The sequence below is a fragment of the Pipistrellus kuhlii genome, unplaced genomic scaffold (assembly GCF_014108245.1).
Source record: "Pipistrellus kuhlii isolate mPipKuh1 unplaced genomic scaffold, mPipKuh1.p scaffold_m20_p_3, whole genome shotgun sequence".
NCBI lineage: Eukaryota > Metazoa > Chordata > Mammalia > Chiroptera > Vespertilionidae > Pipistrellus > Pipistrellus kuhlii.
In genome coordinates, this window is record NW_023425529.1 from 23,223,065 (window position 1) to 23,239,261 (window position 16,197).

The 16,197-nt window shown below is 35.4% G+C and overlaps 1 protein-coding gene across 1 annotated transcript; it reads right to left on the minus strand.

Annotated features, from left to right (window-relative positions):
- Positions 1–2,305: 2,305 nt before the first annotated feature.
- On the minus strand, positions 2,306–14,389 carry RERGL (RERG like). Its single transcript, XM_036458686.2, has 5 exons — positions 14,241–14,389; positions 13,078–13,134; positions 7,844–7,917; positions 6,375–6,523; positions 2,306–3,915 (listed from the first exon to the last, which is right to left on the minus strand). The coding sequence occupies exons 1-5, from the start codon at positions 14,290–14,292 to the stop codon at positions 3,633–3,635; spliced, it is 615 nt and encodes a 204-aa protein (XP_036314579.1). The 5' UTR covers positions 14,293–14,389; the 3' UTR covers positions 2,306–3,632.
- Between the last annotated feature and the right edge of the window lie 1,808 nt (positions 14,390–16,197).

Genomic DNA, 16,197 nt, shown 5'->3' on the forward strand with positions numbered 1-16,197 from the left:
CTTTCTGTGGCCTAATGTTGATGTATTTGTTTCTCAGTGAGTAGATGTGGTTACTACAGTTTTTGGAAAACTGCACTTTATTATTTTTAGGTTTGCAAGTTGCTTTACATGCGAATTATATTTACCAGAAAACTGGTATTGGGACAACTTCATGTTGTAGATTATTTTGAATCTGTTCAGAAGAATCTTTTTTTTTCCACCCTTTTTTCCCCCCAGTAAGAAAGCCAAGCATTTCATATCGTTTGAGTTACTGAACATTTTAATGAATTATCTGTTCTAAGTTGCCATGTAACAACACCAAACCATGATGGTTTAACAAACCCATAACAACACGATACTTAATACACTCACATGAGGTAAAAGTGGGTGGGGATAACTCACTCCTGTCCCATATGGCATCTGCTGTGATAGTGCAAGGTATGAGACTGGAGTTATCTGAATATTTGCTGATATGTTAGGTGGTTGTGTGATCGCTAACCCCTTACCGTAGCTCCAGCCTGGTGCCTTCAGGGAAGCAAGATTCATATATGTTGACTCATGGAACCCAAACCGAAGGCTGATGGAGGAATGGATTGGGACTCTAGCTCCTTTACCAACTGGGCCTCATAAGTCCTACCTATTATTTCTACCTCATTCAATTGGTTAAAATAGACTCAATAAGGATAATCCATTAGCAAGGGAGGAGAACTGGACTCAATCTTTAAAGGGAAAAGTGTCAAAAAAATAAAGTCTGAACGTGTTTTGAAACTGTCCCAAAGCAGAAATTACCCAACTACTTTTAAATTTCACTCAGAAAAATCAGCAGTTCATTTCTAAAGTTGCCTCAACGAAACTACATCTTAAAATGTAAATTCTGTTTTTACTGTAAAACAATGGTGATTTTCCAGCTATAATGAGGTACAATTGACAAGTAAAATTAGAATACATTTAAAGTGTACAACAGAATGTTTTGATATATGAATACATTGTGAAATGATTACCACAATCAAGTTAATTAACACACCTCTCTTGCTTTGGTGAGAGCACTTATTATTAGTATGTTTTACAAAATACTTATAATAATATAAGCAAGTGGTATTGCTAAAAATCAAGGTATAATAAAGTTTTGTAATAACTTTAACAGAGAAATTTTGCACTATGACACATCACAGATACGTATACACAGCTAAGCTTTGAAAGAATTTCCATATCATATTGACAGTAGAGTCCTTACATATAGTATGGGTAAATGTTTTGTTATTAATGCAGCACTATCCCCCATTCTTTAAATGGCAAAATAATTTTAAAGAATGAAGGCCAAGACTCTAAAATTAAGAGTATCCAGGAGAAAATAAGAATAAAATAAAACAAAACAAAAATTTAAAGTGTTAAGTGCTTAAATTGGGATACATGTATATATGCAAATAACATATGTAGTCCATACAAAGATTATACAATGTTAATAAAATTCTTATAGTTGACCCAAAAAAAGTATATCACTGAATTCACCAGAATAACTCTTTACACTAGAGGTTTATTTCTCATTTACATAGCAATCTAATCTGAACATCCTTAGTTCATAAGAAACTTTTCTCACTTCAGCTTGATGTATTAGTGCCAAAGGAGAGCTGTGCCTCATTGCATCCCACATGAAGGTAACCATGAAGTTCATTAGTGAAAGCAAATGATCCCATTTGTCAGAGTTTCAAGGAGCACACTTTGTTGTCTACCTTGTATACTGGGAAAGGTGTCATGTGGACCAGATTTCTAGGTAGGGATCATAGTTTTGCCAGTTGGTGAGAGATATCTGAGTGTTACTTTGTACAATGAAGGGAAAAGACTGGAAAATAGCTACAAGAATAACTGGAGGAAAAGCATGTGGATGAATATATCAGAGATGGAATAAAATATACAGATCTTTGTGTATCATCTTAATGCCCACCAGACAGCATCCACCAATGAGAAGTCACATTACCACCAGATGGACAGGATGACCCTGCAAATAATCTGTCTCTTTTCCTCACCGCTGTTGTGCTTATGTAATGGACCCAGGGTAACAGCAGCCTTGGTGGCCGGGATGGAAGCAATGCATGAGTCCGCAATATGGACTCTGCCTCAATACAGCTCATTGAGAATGCCACTCCTAAGTGTCCAACCAGTCAGTAGTATCAGAAATGGAGCCTCAACCCTGGATATAACAGCAAATGCATAATTGGCAAGGGTTCAGTGCTGTCATCAAACTCTGCTGTTCCAGGATTCTATCATTAGCATTGACACTGAGGACTGCAGTTCAATGGCAGCCGCCCTATTATCAGCTCAACCTGAGAACCCAGTCAGGTGGTAGGTGCTTGGGTCCAACTTACCATATCAATTCTAACTCCTCCACCTTCACAAGCATTATGAATGGTTTTGTATATCACCACGCAAAGTTCTTTTGTCTGTACCACTTTTACTCCAGCATAGCATCAGGGTTAGATTTCTAATGAACAGCAAAGCTATAGAAATGAGCCCTAGGTGTTGCTTCTAAAGGGTTGAATCGTGACTCATAGTGAGTAACACCAAGTCAGTGATTTCCTTCCTACCCAGCCTAATATTATGAGCCACCCTACCCTCACTCCTATCACTCTCTACTCCAGATATTCCACCCTTTCCCCTAGGTTACTGATGCTGACACGGTAACCAAGTATGTAGTAGATTGTTTGTACTCCTAGTTTAACTTCTCTAATACTTAACCTTCATTTTCAACAATCTGTCTTACAATTGTAGAAGGTGGCAAGCTTAGCAAAGGCAGCAGCAACGGTGATAAAGTCCATGAGGTAAATGGTTGACTTCTGAAGGAAATCCAAAGTAATCTGGGAAGGCCTAAAATGTTTGTATCAAATGCAATATTTCTTTCAGGGCAATAAGTCCTTAAAGGTTATATATTTACCAATTAGCTCTTACTTTTTTTTCTTTTCTTATGATGTATAAGTCCTAAATGAACTATAAAAGACTAATTTTTTAGTCCCAGAAGGATCTTAGCTGTATAAACTAATTTCTCTGTTATAATCCCCCTTGTTAGTTTAGCATACAAAGCAAAGCAGAGGTTTTTTTTAACATCAGACCAACTACAAACTATGTACTTATGGGCAAAACATTTAACTTCTTAAAGCCCGAGTTATAAGTAATATGTGTGCATTATCAAGTCATTCAATAGATTATTAAAATGAAGACATTTTAAAAATTAAATTCATGTATTTCTATTAAATAGGTCATGAAGTTTCACAAGTATATGTTAAGCCCTACAAAATATGAAATACATGAATATAACTATATGTTTATTCTAAAGAAATACATAAAATAAAGGTAAAAGTGCATGTAGAATGGTAGTTAATAAAGTTACAGAATCAATGTTCATTTGCAAATCAAACTGTATAGTAATCAACCAATAATTTATAGTGAGGGCAATTCTGTGAAATAAAGGGAAGTTTAAGTGTGAAACAGAGTGTACAAAACACAAACACCCAAAAAGGCAAGCTATCTATTGAAAAACACAGCTGTGGTTCATATTCAATCACTTTATATGTCTAAAGTATTTTTAATTGCAAACAAAGGTTAAATTAGCATATGAACTGAACTCTCTGATATAAGAAACCCTTGAAATCACATGTCTACTAAACAGATTTCCTTCTCTTTCCAAATACATTATTGATCAGTTTGGCCATTGATCTAGATCCACTGGATCTTCTCTTTTCTTTGAGTTTGAAGTTTGTCAGGACGTCCTTGATGATTCTGATAAACATCATTTCTACCTCCAGAGACTGCTCTGCAGCCGACAGTTCACAGAATTGGCACCGGTTATCCAGTGCCAGTTTTTGCCCTTCTTTCCAGCCAACCTCTCGCACATGACAGAGATCTTGCTTGTTACCAACCAAAAGCACTGCTGATTCCACAACTCTGAAATACAGATACACAATTCTTTGGCAAGATTGTTTGTAAAAATTATTTTTAATTGAGTAGATTTATGTAAAAAAGAATTAAGAACCAAAACAGAAAAAAAAATAGTATGTGTTATTAATGGTCATGTCTCCATGTATGCATTACAATTATTTCAGGTAGAATGTAGTAAGTGGCACAGAAGCAAACAAGGCTCTTAAAACATATGATTTGAAGTGACACAAACTTATTCTTGAATTATGGTTCTGTTTACTAATGAGGCATAATTGCTATTTTTCCAATTTTCATTTTCCTTGTATGTGAAAAATGGTGAAATAGTCATGGTCACACAGAATTCTCATTGAAATTATGCTTATAAAAATACCTAGCACAGTGTCAAGCAATAAAATATGCTTAATAAATATTGTCTTTCTTTTTTTTATCAATTGAAAGAAGATTAACTTTTTATTTATTTATTTATTTATTTAAAATATATTTTATTAATTTTACACAGAGGGGAATTGAGAGGGATAGAGAGTGAGAAATGTCGATGAGACAGAAACATCGATCAGCTGCCTCTTGCACACCCCCCACTGGAAATGTGCCTGCAACCAAGGTACGTGCCCTTGACCAGAATTGAACCCGGGACCTTTCAGTCCGCAGGCTGATGCTCTATCCACTGAGCCAAACCGGTTTTGGCAGAAGATTAACTTTTTATTAAATAGTAACTGCAATTGGACAATTTAGATATATAATAAGATATAATATTACTCCATACTCATTGCTGTTTATTCTTTGTTAATATTCTTTATCGCATAATAAAGAAAAAATTTCACGATCTCATGACCTTGTACAATTTTTCTGTTTATTTAAGAAATATGTTTCCTTGTTAAGGTAATGTCTTTGGCAAATATCAGTGTATCCTCATTTGTTACAACAAAACATTATTAAAACAGAGTTTTGTTTAAAGAACATGGTAAGATTACTAGTTCATAAATGGTGAGAAACTCTGCCAAGATATCTACTACAGGAAATAATTGAGTAAATGCAGTAATCAACTCTTTCTGAAAATATATTGTCCTCATATCCCACTAAGAGTTTCTTTCATTCATATGACAGTGTGAACCATGAAGAAAAAAAGCACTGTATATGTTGGATTTTTGAGGATATTAATAATAACTTTTTCTACATAGTTCAGAAAACTATTGTAAAGAATTAATGGGAAATTGTAAAATATTTTGAAGGTAGATCACAAATATGAGAAGTAATTTTAATAAAACAATATTATGTTGCTTTTCTAGTCTATACAGATTGAAAATACAAATTATTTAATCAGGACATTAAGAAGATAGTCTGGAAATGTTAAAGACAGTTGTTTGTGTTTTTCTTTTGTATTCTTGAGTTCTTACTTTTATTTGGAGGAATATCAAAGGATTGTTATCTCTGTCCCTTATAAAACATTTAATGCTTGAAACAATGATGTTTAAAGAAACCACACAGTAATATTATTGGAAATCAGAGCTGTGGGATACCCTTGTAACATCACATAATTCTCTCCTAACATGCTCCTAGCAGTTCTATAATCAGAAAAATTAGGTCTTAGAGATTAAAGGATTTACTTAAGGTCAATCAGATATGGTCAACTGACTCCAGGGAAATATCTTTTATTAATTATTATCTGATGGTTTCTTGATAGTGGGCATTTAAAATAGTTATAAAAATCACTAATATTGTGCTTTTTTTGCTTCTCAGTTTTGAATGTTATTTTAGTCAAAGGGCAAATTTGGTTTAAGAACACACAGAAGCCCTTACATCAGCATTTTCAATAAAAAGAAACATTTTAAATGGGAAAGGCTATTAAACAAAAAAACAAAAAGTAGGTAAGTTATATGTTTAAACTAATATCTACTAATGCAAGAAGGCACAGTTATGTCTTTCTTCATAGTTATTTTTGTCAAGACAATTAATTGACAATTGTTGGTTAGCTATTTACTTTAGGAGGTGAAATGAAGAAAAATTGTATTCTCATACTTAGAATTTGTATAGGTTTCATTACGCTGTCTATTTTGCTTTGATACATTGAACAACCAAATGACTAGAAATTGGATGACAAATGTAATAAATCTGGATTTATTTAGTATCCTTAACATTTTTGTGGGAATGAAAGAAAAGGTTGGAAAGCGAACTATCTTGTGTACAAAGGACCATTATTTCGCAAGTGAGTGTCATGTTAACAATAGAAGCTGTCTTGTAAAATAGCCATTTACTCGGGGCAAGTAACTGTTTATGTCAGCCAGGATATGAAGTATTCTCATCTTAGTCCTTTTACTACATGTATAACTCCTGTGGAATGGAATGTGAATTGTTCAGGGCTGTTAAATTTCATAATTGGAAGGCTGTATTAAACTCTTTCTAATGATGCTTACAGCTCTGTGGTGATTTACTAAAAAGAAAGGAGAGAGGAATGAGAAATATCTTACCTTTTACAATGACTAGTTTGTGGCTCCCGAATTCTGTAAATCAGTGCTTTTGCAAAAGCAAATGAAGACCTGTCACTGATGTCATACACAACAACAAATCCATCTGCCCAATGCAGCTCACTGGTGAGGGAAAATTTTGCTTTCTGTGGCTGCAAACAAACCAGACACATTGAAAGTGGTGGAATCTGACACCTGTATTTACACGTTAGAATTAATTAATGAAGACACATTTCATTTAGAAGAGAATTCAATAAGCCAAACACTGATATTTTCTAAAATGTAGCTTATTTCCTCATCATTCTCTTTGGTTAAAAGTGCTTAAAACATAAACTATCATAAAGTCATTTCTATCTCATTTTACAACTTTTCTCTAAGAAAATATCTCAGTTTTCTTTGAAAAAGTGATAAACTCTAGTTGTCTTTTGAATTAATATCCACATATATTATTTGAAAAGATATAATATTTTCTATCTATATTAATAGAGTATCTATTGATTTTTGGTGCTATATTTAAATCAGTAAAAAAAAGATAAAGTTTAGCTCAAATGACTTAAGGTAGATTTTCATCAAGTAAAAGAATCTATCCCATGGAGTTGTTTTGAAATCTTGAACAGTTATTATTTATATAATACTATTTTCACTTTTTTTGGTATTTGATTAAACAAAAAAATTTATATTCAAAATCTATTTCATGCTTGATCAACAGTGGTTAGACACAAAAGAAACAGTGAACATATAAACTTGAATGATAGCCCATTATTAACTTCTAACAGCTACTTGTGACCTGATAGAAATCCTATATAATAAAAGCCTAATATGCTAAGTGCCTGGTCATCCATTCAATCAACCAAAGTATAATATGCTAATGATATGCTAAGGCCACTCTGACCACCAGGGGGCAGACAGTTGACTGATAGGTTAGCTTGCTGCTGGGGTCCAGCTAACCAGGACTGAACAAGATGGGCCAGACATGCCCTAGAGGCCTTCCTTGGTCCCTCCCTGGTTGCCTGACCTTCCTAGTCCCTCCCTGGCTCTGATCGTGCACTAGTAGAGTCCTTCTGACTGGCCTGTGCCCTCTCACAATCCAGGACCTCTCACAATCCAGGACCTCTCACAATCCAGGACCTCTCACAATCCAGGGGATGTTGGAGAGCCTGTTTCATCCTGATCCCACAGGCCAGGCCAAGGGACCCCACTGGTGCATGAATTTGTGCACCAGGCCTCTAATATATTATAAATCCAACCTAATATTTGTATTTTAAAGATATTTATAATATGACAGTTCAGTCATATTTTACAGAGAAGTTAGATAATGAAATCTATAACACTAAAAAGAATCTCTTCAATTTTCAATAATTAAAATAAGAAAATAAAATTAAGTTTTAAGATTGGAATTTTACACTGACCCTTATCTAATCCTCTTCAAATAATGATTGGAAAAAAAAAAAAAGAGTATGTTGTTTACTTACTTGAGAACACGGGTCATATATTTCTAGATTCAGTTGCTTCCCTTCCAAACACAAATGCTTATTGTAGATGGATTCTGCAAAATAGGCATATGTTCATTGTCAGTATGGAAATACTCCAGAATAAAAAAATAAAAAAATGGACATATATTTGGATTACAGTGTTGCAAATTCAAGCTGTCATATTTTAATGGAGTTTTACAGTGGCTCTCATTTATTGCTAGTGGTCAAAAAACATGTATTTTTTTCATATATGTTTCTCACAAGTGAAATTCACCACACCTATTCAGCTGCATGCTTTTGTGCTTATATGCTCCATCCTATTATTATGGATGAATTGTCTGTGTTTCTATCTAAAGCCAATCCATTCACTATGAACAAGTCAGCATTTCATCTGACCTAGTGAAAGACATGGCCTCACAAGTTCTACATCTCTCTTAGGCATCATAATTTTTTCCTCTTTCCTGTATGTATCATTACAACTGTATTTTTCCTAACTTGACAATCTTTTAGATCTCACAGTCTTTCGACTGCTGCCCCATTTCTCTGCTGACCTTTTGGTAAGCACCTATACCTCCTGCATTCAATCTCTCTCCTCCCATGCTCTTCAAATTATTCCAATCAAGTTTTAACTTCAATTACTTAACTCAAACTGTTCTTAGCAAGGTCATGGTTTTGGACACAATGGTCAGTTTCTGTGCCTTAATTTTAATTGTTTTATCAGTAGCATAAGTAAGCTAATTACTTTTGCCTTCTTAAAAGGTTTGCCTAACATGTCTTTCAAGGCAGCACACTCTTTTGTTTGCTTTATTCCCTATTGCTCCATATTATTCTTTTTGTTTTATTTGACCTGCCATACCTATCTTCCCACACTCCAAGCGTGAACCTAATTTATGGATCTCATCTCTACCTAGCCTCACTTCCTTGATAATCGCATCCATACAGCCTTTGTGTAACAATTGCTGCTAATGAATCTAATTTATAACTATAGCCTAGACCTCTTTCCTGAATGCCAGATAGGAACAACTACTACAATTGGACATCTTCACTTACATACACAATGGACATCTCCCTGCTAAGACTGCATCTTTCACAATTTTCCACTCCATTAAATGGCATGTCCTTAACTCTAGTTTCTCAGATTAAGAGCTTTAACATCATCCTTGATTCTTTATTTCTCTTATATCTCATATTTATTCTATTAAAAATCCCTTTTTGCCAAAACCGGTTTGGCTCAGTGGATAGAGCGTCGGCCTGCGGACTGAAAGGTCCCAGGTTCCATTCAGGTCAAGGGTATGTACATTGGTTGCGGGCACATCCCCAGTGCGGGGTGTGCAGGAGGCAGCTGGTCGATGTTTCTCTCTCATCAATGTTTCTAGCTATCTATCCCTCTCCCTTCCTCTCTGTAAAAAATCAATAAAATATATCTTTTTTAAAAATCCCTTTTCACTCTACCGTTAAAGTATATTTTGAATTTATCAGCCTCTCATCACCACCATTGCTAATACACTGGCCCAAGCCATCATTGATTGCCTATATTATTATTAACCCTTCTAACTCATCCCTCTGCTTCATCCCTCACATTATTCCTTTCTTGTGCCTACTCTATTCTCAACACAGAAGCAAATGTGAGTGAGCCTTGTAACCACATCAAGTTACTTTTCTGATCTAAGTGCTCCAATGGCTCCTCATCTCACTTGGATAAACCAAAACCTTTAAAATGCCTGAGAATGCAGCTGATTATTTAGTCTTCTATTACTTTGATGACATCAATATAAATCCCTGGCTCTTGCCTCTAAAATTCTTTCCACTTTAGCTACTACATGCTACAATTCTATCCCTCACATTTTCCAGAACTTTCCTGCCTCAGAACTTTGATGATTGTTTCTTCTGCTGGAATGTAATCCCTCAAATATCTTCATGGTTCAGTTTTTACCACCATGATGCTCTTTACGAATATCTCCTCAGTTAGGTATAACCTGATCACCCTATTATAAATTACCACATAACATATAGGACCACTCTCTCATGCTTTGTTTTACATCATAATTTATATTTAATGTTTTTAATTGAGTAACCCTTCCCTCCAGAATGTAAGTCTTAGGAGAGTTTGGATATTTGTTTCATTTTTGTTGCTGTTCGTTGCTATAACCCCCTACTTCGAAAAGTGCCTGGGACATGGTAGGTGTGCAATAAATTTTTCTTGAATGAATGATGGATTTTATTTCTGTAACTGTTCTTTCAGTGTTTTAATAAATACCCACTTCTCTCCAAAATGGAACACTGACACAAAATCATGACCTATTCTAGCAAACTCTCTAACTCACAGCAGAGTTGTAGCAGAAATTTGGGAAGCCAACCTCAGAAAGTTAGGGATGAGTTTTAAAATCCTTATGTTACATTTAATGAAATTAATATAGTTTCATGAAACCTTAAAATATGTTTTCAGACAATGCCTTCTAAACTTCACTTAAGTTTACTACTGTGAACCATAAAATTTCCTTCTAGACAATCTTTTTTAAGTCCATCTCAAAACTCAACAACAGCCATCAGGAGACATCAACTCCTATCTTTTTAGAATTTTAATATTTCTCCTTTGGATAAACCAAAACCTTTTTAGTCTTTTTTTTTAGGGAAATATTTTATTGGAAAAAGCTCTTTAGAGAATAATTTAGGGTATCCTCACAAATTAAAATGTTCAATCTTTTGACACAATTCTCCTCTTTGAACTTATTTTATAGGAATTCAAGAAACAGTGTAAAATTGAAAATGTATGAGTACTAGTAAATTTATGACAACATTGTCAACATAAACATTAGGAATTACTGCACCATCTATGAGTACACATCTGAGTAAAATACATTATTGTGCATACCTAATGAATACTTATGCAGTTGTAGAAATGAGTTGTGTTATCTTAAGACAGATATGAAAACAATTTTCCATGATGAAGTTTAAAAGCACAAGTTTGTGTGATCCTGTTTTTAATTACATATGTGTGTTTGTATGTCACCAGAAAAACTTGAAAGTGCATTACCAAATCGTTAAGATTGGGAATTTCATTTTTAAACAACAAGATATTAAAATATCTATTGTTTATATAATTTGGTTTTATAATTCTACTTCTATGGATAATGATCCTAATAAGTCATTCAAATAAATACATTTTATAAGGATAGATATCCATCACAGTATTATGTATGCTTTTTTAAAATAGAAAGAGCCTAAATACCCATGGAATAGGCAATGCTTAAGCACGTGATGGAACCTAAACAGGTAAAACATTATGCAGCCGTTTACGGGCAACAGACATTTCTTGTGAGATAATGAAAACAAGACAGAAACTATTTCAACATGCACAGGAAAATACTACAGGCAAATACACCGATACTGCACCTTGCATGTGATTATCCCCGGGTGATGGGATTCCGGGTGATTTTACTTTTGTTTCTCAGTGGATTGAGACTCAGGACTTCTGGGTAAGAATCACTCTTTCCCCTCAATGTTCCAAGAGCAGAGTCAAGGTCTTAGGGCACAGAAGACCTAAGTACTGTTGGCCTAAAAGGAAATTATGTGGCTAAGCCTCCAGCAAGGTTTGGGTCCCCCCTAAGCTCCTCGCTCAGATACGAATCACTAAGAAACTACAACCCCTGCAACAAGCTCGCTCAGTAAGTAAGATTGGGTGTCGGGTTTTCTTGAACAGTGTCTCAGAAGGTGGTTCTGGAGCACCTCAGAGCAGCATGCCATTGGGTAAAGCCAGCATCCACTCTATTCTATCCACTGGGATTTTGTCTCTCAGGGCCAGACAGGGGAAGAAAGGCACCAACACAGCAAACTCTGTGAATACCAAGTGACAAATGCTTTGGCAGAGCATGACATGTGCTTCTCTGGACACTCGAAACCTTTTTAATCTTTATTTACAGGATGGAATCATTTTTTTCATACAGTGGTCACTTTTTGCACATTCACTGATCTTTTCAAAATGTCTCTAGGTCCCGTCTTCTTAGTAGGGACATAACAACCAGAAATGTGTATACCTTGTTAATAAACTATATCCTATAAAAGATTAAGGTGGTATTTTTTTTTATTATTGCTGCTATTGTTTCGGGGCATTGTTTTATTTATGTTTGGCTTTGTAGTTCTGGAACATTCTCTCATGTCTGACTGCTAGCTTATGTGTTATGTTGACCTTATTGACTGAGATTGCTGACCTGAGAAATAAAACAATGAGAATGTCTGTTTCTATATATTTCTTCTTTCTAGAATCTTGTCCTAAGATTCTCACAGTGTCATATGTACAGAAATACTATATTGGATATATGTAGAAAACAGCACAATGCAATCAATACTTTCTAAAGTTATTTTCTATATCCCATAACTGAATGCTAAAGATTTTTGTTTATATTTATTTCTCATAGAAAACACTTGTTATCATAATTTCCTTTTACTCTAAATAAGTATTATTGAACATAATAATTATTTTCTTTTCCCCAATTTTCACATTCCTTATAAATCTGTCATTCTTTTTAAATTAAAAGCCAACACATTTCCCCCATACCTTCAATCAGGTGAGATATTAGTACAATTATGTTGATTAATTGGTGAGCCAAAAATATACTCAAACCTCTGGCAACATTCCCCATTTTATTAGTTCCTCTCCATGATATTTCCCATATGTCATGTTAGTCCTGATCAAAATAATAAAATTATATCATGTTACCCTGGCATCTGTTTTATAAAATTTCTCTGGAACTTACATAAGCAACCTAGATAATTAGATGTGATCTTTAATCAAGACATAATTTTTCTGATATTTTCACACAGTTTTGCAATAAAAATAAAGCTTATTTTGAAGTTACTTGTGCTTTTATAATTAATTTGCCCTTATCTTTCAACAGATGCTGATTTAATTTCAAAACTGTTTCATAGCATACAAAAACATTCATACTTGCTCTACAATATGTTTTTTTTAAGGGGGTGGATCTCAGTTTTGCTAGTTTTAAACTGAAACCAAGTGACCTTCTAACATCTAACCTATCTCAGTTAACATGAAATTAGATGAGTTTTATCAGTTCGAGCACTTATTTTGGCATTTGTAACCAAAATCTGTGAGGGGGAAAATAAGTTGCTTTAAAGTGTAAAAATGTAAGTTTCCATTAAAATCATTTTCTGATCTGAATTATTGTTTAATTATAATATGACATTTTAGGGTGAAAAATGCTAAAGTAGATACTTACCAAAATTAGAAGCATATTCTCCAATGAATCTCTTGGTGAGAAACCTCACTGTAAGGGCTGAAAAACAAAGAACCTGGATTGATGGACCTTTCTATTTTAGGATACAGATAATTTAATTATGTACATAGAGGTTTATCTTTCAGCTCAAAAATGACCAAGCATTAGGAAGATCATAAAACTTTACTGAATTCTGGTCTAAATAAAAGTCAGCAAGATTTCCAATGAACAACAATAAAGATTAGGACGGTAGAAAGAAAGTGATCTTAGAATGTTATCCACTCAGATCATTGTGTAATTAATTCACAAACGCAAACACAGAAAGCAACCTACCTTCCGTAACAGAAAAGAATTTCTCATTCTATCTGAGATGCAAGAATTATAACATATCTTTGTTTTCTTTATCAAATTAAATGTAATTCTAAAGTGCTACAGGCTCAAAATGGCAAGGACAATATCAAACAATTGCAGTTTCTTAAGGATAGCGAGACTTCAAAATACAGGAACTGGAAAAAGGACCCAGAGTGTTGGTTTAGCTCTTTACAGTGCCTGGGTCTGGCTAATTATGATTCCTTAGGCTCAGGGGGCTCTATGGCTGGCAACCTCATTACAATAATGTTACAAAAAAAATAAATAAATAAAAATAAAAGATGGCTTACCAAGTAGGGGTAAATGTTGCTTAGTTCCTAGGTATCTACAAAGCCATGCCCCTCCAGAGTTTGTTTGCTTTGAGATTCCCCCATCCCCCTGTAATGAGGCATTTAGAAAATGATCCACAGGTCTTCAGGAATGTCACTGCACCCCTACTCTAAGGCAGAAGAATCCTTTCATGTCCTTCGTTTGGCCACTGGTGGGTGTGAGAACAGGTGTGTTGGAGTGAGAAGTAAGTGGGATAGTGATGGAGGGTTTCCTGTTATTCTTATATTCCTATGAATTTAAACATCAGCAAAACAAGATACAAACTAATACTTTCAACAGTTATCTTTCTTAAGCTGTCTATAAATTATTTCAATATACAGTGAATTGCCTAACTTGCTTATAAAATGAAAACTGCTAATAAGACTCAATATGTAGTTATATCGTTATATCAAGTTTTATATATGCATCAATATATTTCTCACTCTATCTGCACTCTACACCATGCCTGAGGAAAGACTGCCACTCACCAGATTTGCCCGTTCCTTCACTACCCAGGACAGCAAGCTTCACATCATTCATGTTGTTTTCTGCTCCTTCTTGGTCAGCTCTGTCTTGTGGAGAAATACTGACTTTTGACAAGTGTGCATTCTTTAAAAAGAAATGTTGCTCTCATTTTTCTAAGGCCAACTCCATCTCATACTTCCTCCATCCAATAATAACTTTAAAAAAATATTTTCCTACGGTAGTTTTGAGCATATGCCATTAAAAACAATTTGGAGCTACTATTTAGACAAAAAGACTTATTAAGCCAACCAGAGGCCCAGTGCATGGATTTGTGCACTGGCGGGGTCCCTCAGCCTGGTCTGCACCCTCTTGCAATCTGAGACCCCTCTGGGGATGCAGTAGTGTGAGAACCAGCAGGCTGCTGGGGAAAAACCTGAGACCAGGCCCAACACCATGGTGTTCCCACTCAATCTGGCCTACTGTGCCTGCTACCACCGCTGCTGCAGAGGCAGGAGAGCTGCGCTCACCAGCTATGATCCCTGTGTCTGGCACCCATCAGTCAGTCAGCTGAGAGATGCTCCTGCTGTGGGAATGCACTGACCATGAGGGGACAGCTCTTGCATTGAGCATCTGCCACTTGGTGGTTAGTGTGTGTCATAGCTACCAGTCAAGTGGTTCATTGGTAGCTTATGCTTTTATATATATACTAGAGGCCAGGTGAAAGAAATTTGTGCACTGTAGGAGGTGTCCCTCATCCCAGCTTGCACCCTCTCTAATCTGGGGCCCCTTGAGGGATTTCTGACTGCCAGTTGAGGAATGATGCCACTTGACATCCCTCTCACAATTCGGGACTGCTGTCACTTAACTGCTCCCCAGCCAGCCTGATTGACAACTAACTGCTTCTTTGCTGGCCCGATAGCCCCCAATTGCTCTCTCCTGCCAGCCCAATGACCCCTAACTGCCCTCCCCTGCAGACCTGGTTGCCCCCAACTGCCCTTCCCTGCCAGCCATCTTATAATAACATGAGGGTGGCCATCTTGTGGCAGCCATCTTGTGATGATGTGGTGGGCAGCCATCATGTGATGAGAAGATGCAAGGGTCAATTTGCATATTACTTCTTTATTATATTGGACAGGTAGTTAAAAACTTAACAGAAGCCAAGCTCTTCATACTCTTTTTTTATGTACATAAAATCTACCTTCTCCTAGGACCTACAAAAATAATCTCACTTTATGAAGGAAGTTTTTAGCTCAAACCAGTCCTGGGTTTGATTCCAGTCAAGGCATGTGTAGGAGGCAACCAAGGCCCTGGTCAGGGTGCATGCAGGAGGCAACTAATCAATGTGTTTCTTTCACATCAATGTTTCTCTCTGTCTTTCCCTCTCTCTCTCCCACTCTCACTAAAAGATCAATGGAAAAATATCCTCTAGTGAGAATTTTAAAAACAACAAAAAAGAAAACAAAGTTTTTAAAAGAGGAGTAAACATTCCTATAAATTGACTTAGTTGAATCAGTTTTGCTTTTTCCATTAATACCTGAATCTTTATTTCCTTGCATTTCTTCTATAAAAACCAAGGGGGATATGTTGATTCACTCATGAAAAGAGAATGGTTACCTCAATGAATTTGTTGACAGAGATGTATATGAGCATCCACCCCATGTTTCTGAGTCTCAAATTTCAAGGAGAAATATGGTTACTGCAGCTTCACCCTTCCAATGTATTTCTTAATATGAAACCCCTCTCTCTCTTTTTTTTCCTTTTTAATTTATGCCAATAGACAATAGTAAGATTTCAGGGTATAGAGGGGAAAAAGCAATCAGCTTCAAGTTGTTTAAAGAGGAATAAATAGAAACTTATAAGGTTTCTTTATGTAGTATTTTGTAATTAGGAAAAAAGAAATTTTAAAATTTGGAAGGGGTATTTTGATAAAATTAATCCTTGCTATGAGATAAAGAGGTAAATATAATATGAAAAGTGATA

Coding starts and splice junctions, on each gene's coding strand:
- RERGL (XM_036458686.2), bottom strand. CDS start 14,292: ATGAATGATGTGAAGCTTGCTGTCCTGGGTAGTGAAGGAACGGGCAAA. Junction 13,135..14,240: donor TGAAGGAACGGGCAAATCTG/GTGAGTGGCAGT, acceptor TTTGTTTTTCAG/CCCTTACAGTGAGGTTTCTC. Junction 7,918..13,077: donor AGAATATGCTTCTAATTTTG/GTAAGTATCTAC, acceptor CCTATTTTGCAG/AATCCATCTACAATAAGCAT.